This window comes from Xenopus tropicalis, chromosome 6 (assembly GCF_000004195.4).
Source record: "Xenopus tropicalis strain Nigerian chromosome 6, UCB_Xtro_10.0, whole genome shotgun sequence".
NCBI lineage: Eukaryota > Metazoa > Chordata > Amphibia > Anura > Pipidae > Xenopus > Xenopus tropicalis.
The window spans coordinates 70,698,226-70,704,225 of NC_030682.2; the positions used below are offsets into that span (position 1 = coordinate 70,698,226).

Below are 6,000 nucleotides of genomic sequence, written 5' to 3' on the forward strand. Positions count from 1 at the left end.
TGAAGCTCTGGCATAGCTAAATGCCAATATGGCCTACTTGAAATAAGAATGGATGATTACACTATGGGGCTGATTAACAAAAGGTAGTTATCACTTAACGCATAGTTTTATGCGTTAAAAAATGTTTTTTAATTAAGTAACGATTCATCAAAGTCATTTCGCATTCATTAATAGTCATATCGCATACGCAACAATCTCAATTATTGCAAAGCGCTATGTCCGTTGCCTTGCAATAATTATCAAATAGAAATAGTCCTAACGCATAATTCACAGACATATGTTAAGTGTTAAAAGCATGAAATATCGTGATAATTATTGTGAATATTAACACCTCTTACTAAACAACATTGTGGAGTGGGCATTACTAAACTTATAAATATTGCGGTTCATGAGCGTTTGTGAAGACAAGATGGAGTTTGCAGTTGGATTTTTTCTTGAATGTGAACAAGAGAATCAAGTATGTGATCGTCCTAGAGTGATGCATCCTTGAGTTTTCAGGGAAAGATCAACTCTAGAGGGATTAACAGAGGAGGAAATAGTGAGGTGCTATAGATTAAGTAGAGCAGCAATCTATAGCCTGTATGAGGTACTGGAGCCTTATCTGCAGCCACTAACACGCAGAAGCTATGCTGTTCCTGGCATAGTGAAACTTCTGTGCTCCCTTCATTTTTTCGGAAACGGAAGTTTTCAGAAAGTTGAAGGGATATATTGTGGAGTGTCACAGCCCACATTTTCATGTTGCCTTGGGCAGGTCCTGGATGCAATATGTTCAGTGTCTGGGAATTATATAAAGTTTCCCATCAATAGAAATTACTGGAACACTGTAAAAAGAGAGTTCTATTGTGTCAGTGGCATCCCAAATGTCTTAGGTGCTATGAAATCACGCATAAACATATTGCATGCTTTAAAATATCGCTTAAAATATGGTATAACGACAATAAAATCGCTTCTTAAGTCAGACAAATCACCTTTTTGTGAATCGATCCTTAATTCTAAAAATAAAAGAAGTTATACTATTTTTAAAGCATGCTAAAAATAACACTCGCTTTTTTCAGCATTTTGTGAATCAGCCCCAATGCCTGTTGTGAGACACTGGAGAGCCCCAATGTGCCTGTCATAAAACACAGGGGTTTCATGCTGTGCCTGTTGCTAAATGCTTAGGGTCACACTGTGCCTTTCACGAATTTCTGGTAAACACGCTGTGCTAACAGTGAAGTGCCTAGGGCCACACTGTGTCTGCTATGGGGTTATGTTGGGGGTGACACACTCTGCATTTCTTGAAATTCTGTGGGCCACACTGTACCTGTCGTGATATTGTGCCTATTGTGAAATTCTGGGGGCCCGCACTCTTCCTTTCATGAAAGTTGTGAGGGCAACATTGTGCCTGTCATAAAACTATGATGAAGGGGTATGTCGCTCAAACGTTACTACTATACTTAGATTAAACAGGCAGGGGCTAAGCCCTGCTTGCATCATACTTGCTGGATTGTGCTGGGAGTGCCGACTCTCCTGGCTGTGCACCAAGTACTCATTATTAGAGGAGGTAAGGGTGTGCTGGTGGAACGTGTTTTGCTATAAAAAGTGTGGGGGTCACATTGTGTTTTTGTAAATTGTTGGGAGTGCCACACTGTGCATGTCATAATACTCTGTTGTATGATTCTTAGGGTCACAGTAAACCTGTCTTGAAAAGTTCTGGGAGGCCACACTGCATCTTTCGTGAAATTCTTAGGGCCATACTGTGCCTGTCATGAAATGCTTGGGGCCACACTGTTTAATTTGTGAAATCCTGGGGGCACACTGTGCCTTTTGTGACATTATTAGGGCCATAATTTGTCATAAAATGCTGGGGAGGCCACACCACCTGATGTGAAATGTTGTGGGGGCCACATCACCTGTTGTGAAATGCTAGGGGGGCATCACACTGTTCTTTTCATGAAATTCTGGGGGCTACACCATGACTGTCATGAAATGCTGGGGGGCACACTGTGCCTGTCAATGGGCTGCACTGTGCCTGTTGTGAAACATAGGGGGGAACACTGTCCTGTTGTGAAATGCTACTAGGACTGCACTGTGCCTGTTGTGAGTTGTGGGCACTACACTGTGCCTGCCATGAAATGCTGGGGGTTACTCTGTGTCTGATATAAATTTTGTGGGGGCCACAATGTGTCTTAAGACCACACTGTGCCTGTTGTGAAACTCTGGGGCCACACTGTGACTGTAATGAAATGCCTGGGGTGGCAAATTGTGCCTGATGTGAAATGCTGGGGATGACACACTGGGGTTGTCATGGGGGGGGGGGGGGCTGGACTCCTACTCTTGAAGACAGGTGGGCCACTCAGCTCCAGTATGGATCTACTGAATGGCATAAGTACATAGAAGATGTACAGGATTATATAATGACATGTAAGAGGGTCATTGAAAGCCCTATTCCCCTTAGTATTCTGCCTTACTGCCCAAACATTTTAACTAAAAAATATTGTCCTTTCTTCTACTTTTTTATTTTCAGTAACATTTTTTAAAAATTACTAGCAACAAAAGTTCTCATTAGGCAATCATGTATGTACACTGGCATTTATTTATACATGAAAACTGCCAAACAAGATCAAAATCAATGATTGCCCTACAGGCTCTACCTGCACTAGTATACAGTTATAAACTACAGAAAAAATTGGTGCATTAGTTATAATAAAGATTTTTAAATGATTCTTTGTTTGGATCAATGGACTTACTCATTACACAATGTTTAAAAAACAAACCTTAATCTGGTTCCGTGAATTTTGCCAATAATGAATCCTTACCAGCTATTCAAAAACAGGTATTTAAAATGACTGAGTGTATCTTTAAATGCCACCAGTGAAATGCCAAGTCTGGTTCTTAATACATGCATGTGTATAGTGATTGCAACAAGTCTTATTTTTGCAACCTTGGAAATATCTGTCACATAAGACATTACAGCTCAATCTTGACATCTAGAAACCAAAATTTAACACGAATGACACCATAAACATAAACTTTTGTAAACCTCCTAGTGGTAGTCCATAACAAATGAATAATCACATACCACCATTAATGGGTTTTTTTCTCTGTAGTTGTCTTTTACATGACTGATACCAAAGAAAATGTAGGTAGGTCTGCAAAACAGAAGGCTTTATTGGAAATGAATGGGACACTGTTTATGAATGCAATAGATACTGTGGTGCATAATTACACAAAGAAAAAATAGTTTTAGATATGTAAAAATCAGCTTCCTATGTAGACATTAATTATGAATCACTCAAATATTGTATTTCACATTACATGACTTTCACCAGCAGTGCAGAGATTATTCATTCATTGCCAAAAGCAAATGCAACCACAGAGATGCTGAAATACAGTATAGTAAGATAGCAAGACACACACTTAAAAAAAAAAATTAAAATTGGTAAAATGTATCTGTGTTTTCAGTTTGAGTGATGGTTGTGACATTGCCACACATTATGAGCTAGTGATCTCTGACCAAAGATCCCCAATCACCATAACAATAGTTGTACTGTCACACTGCATATCAAGACAATAAACATCTTTTCCATACCAGTTTACCAATTTTAATTTCTGCAGGACACCTAACTGTATGTATTTTGTTAGTTTTTGCTTTATTCATTAAGATTCTAGTTTAAATATCTCAGTGGCTTATCAGATGCAGCTTTCCCAAAACAGGCATCACAGATCTGAATGTTTTGCAAAACAGTGTAGTGTAAATTCATCTACAAAAATATTATCACAACTACAATGGAAAAATAATGACATTTCACATATTAAAACATATAGGTGATAGACGTATTATGAGCCTCTGATCTAACTATTGTAATTATACAGTACTAGATAAAAACATACATTATTTTGCAAATTCATAGCAAATGCAACAAAATAGGAAAATCAATTTTAGCACAGGAAAGAATTATAGAAGTGCCCTTTGTTAATCACATACATAAAACATATCAGCAGAGTCATGCAAATGAAGCTGATCACATATACGGATATATTACATAACATGGCTGAATAGAGAAATGTTTAATAGGGATTTGATATAACCCAGGATTAAGGTTAGGTATTCAAAAGAATACTTACAAAAAAATGCTAAATAGCTAAACTAACTAAATAATATGCAACAGTGAATGTAAAGAATATTGGGCACTGGATATGTTAGAAGTAAAGAAGGTACAGGACTTGGGATCAACTTGAAGTCTTAAATGTCTGATTTGTAACATTAGTTCTGGGACGCAACCACTTTCTGCAGCATTTTTTAAGTGCTATGTCCTAAGATGCATGTAACATAGCAGTGGGACATGCTTTTTCCTCCTCCCTTTTATGTTTCTCTCATTAGCTTAAGGTGGGGGTGGGGGTGGTGGGTGATCTGCTTCCTTCTTCAGTAACACGTAGAGGGTGAGCAAGCATTTAGAGTGGCTAAACTCCTATGAGTGGCAGAAGGGAATTCCATTGACATACAGGTATATTAGTCAGTTCTGCAAGCATGGTGGGTTTGATTAATTATTTACTGGGCCTTGCCCAAATAGGCCCTTCCCTTGATACACCACAGATGTTGGATATCATTGTGATCTATAGCACATGTTTATTCTACACAAAATGGCACAATCCCTGCACACAAAGAAGACATTGCATTCCAATTAAAATCTAGCTAAAAATAAAATGGTGATTCATTGCAATTAAGGAAAAAAAAAAGCACACTCACCACTGGGTGTAGAAGATTCTCCTGGGTTTTTGGCAAACATAAAAGGCGACCGGGTAACAGAAGCAAATATCCACTCAGTACAGGTGCAGCTGCAGCTCTCAGGGATGCTGGCTGAGAAATCTGTTTGAATGCTAGATCCTGACCTTGCAGAGCTGCAGAAGCAACAGTAGCATCCTCCTTCCTGCCGTGTCTAATCCTAGAGAGCTGATCACAGATGCTGATAGCTGCATCCAGTGCCTATTAAGGCAGAAAGAGCTCCCTCCTCCTTTCTTCTTCCCGACTCTCCTCTTGCAGGATGCTGTTCTTTCCGGATCCACTGAATGCTGATCTGCTAGGCTGTATTGTGTATGTGACTGTGATGCTGTTGGTATACGGACATGTTAAGCTTGTCTCCACAGCCTATGGTTTAAAGTCTCTTGGCGTCGTGCTTTGTGCATCAGACATAATGCTTTCAAAGATATGGGATCAGGCAAAGGCACATCTCTCGCTGCTCTCCGTGGTGCTGAAGATAAGTGGATGTCTCTCAAATGAAGGACCGCGCCTGCCTGCACCTCCGCCCTCCAATCCGGTTGGAGGAGGAGTTCGGCACAACGAGCCAGAGGCAAGGTCTGTCCTGCTGGATGCTGATGTTACTGCTGTCGCTGCTATCATGCCAAATTGTGGAGCCTGACAGATTCTGTAACCAGACAGCTTTAGGGCTTTCCAGCTTTTGTAATTCATGCTATAACTTTGTTCTTCTGAACATAAACCCTACTGAAAATGCTTCTAATTTTACTTTTTTTGTGTGCATACCTGATTGTGCATACTGTCTTATACAGACATATAGGTATGGAATACAGTTGCAAAATGTATAAAGATGTAAGAAAAGCACTTTTCATTGGTATTGTCAGACTGCAGTAAAAAAATAATACATATTTAATTCTTTATAGATGCAGGAAAACAGCAAAATATTTACAATGGAAAACATTGGATCTGGGGTCTCAAAATACAGTTAAGACCCCTTATAAAAAAAATATTCCTCAGCTGAAGCATGTGGGACTGACAGCCACATATAGTAAAATAAATCACATTACATTTTGCTAGGTGAACATTACAGAGAGACAGAAAGATAGCTATCTTTCACACATTCAGACTGAGATTTCTTTTGAAAATAACACACAATAGGGGTGATAAATTTACTTATTTAATTTCCAGCAGCTGATATAAATCTTTTAACTAGAAGCAAACAGTCACTATCCATGCTGCAACTTATATAGACCACTATATGGCTT

At 39.1% G+C, this 6,000-nt stretch overlaps 1 protein-coding gene across 11 annotated transcripts in view; it reads right to left on the minus strand.

The window, feature by feature from the left end:
- The window catches only part of ctnnd2 (catenin delta 2), a 494,372-nt gene extending 489,079 nt beyond the window's left edge, over positions 1-5,293 (minus strand). For all 11 annotated transcript variants that reach the window (XM_031903685.1, XM_031903679.1, XM_031903678.1 and 8 more), the window contains exon 1: positions 4,730-5,293. In XM_031903685.1, the coding sequence (XP_031759545.1) occupies positions 4,730-4,769 (40 nt within the window). In that variant the 5' untranslated portion in view covers positions 4,770-5,293. The remainder of the gene's footprint in view (positions 1-4,729) is intronic.
- Between the last annotated feature and the right edge of the window lie 707 nt (positions 5,294-6,000).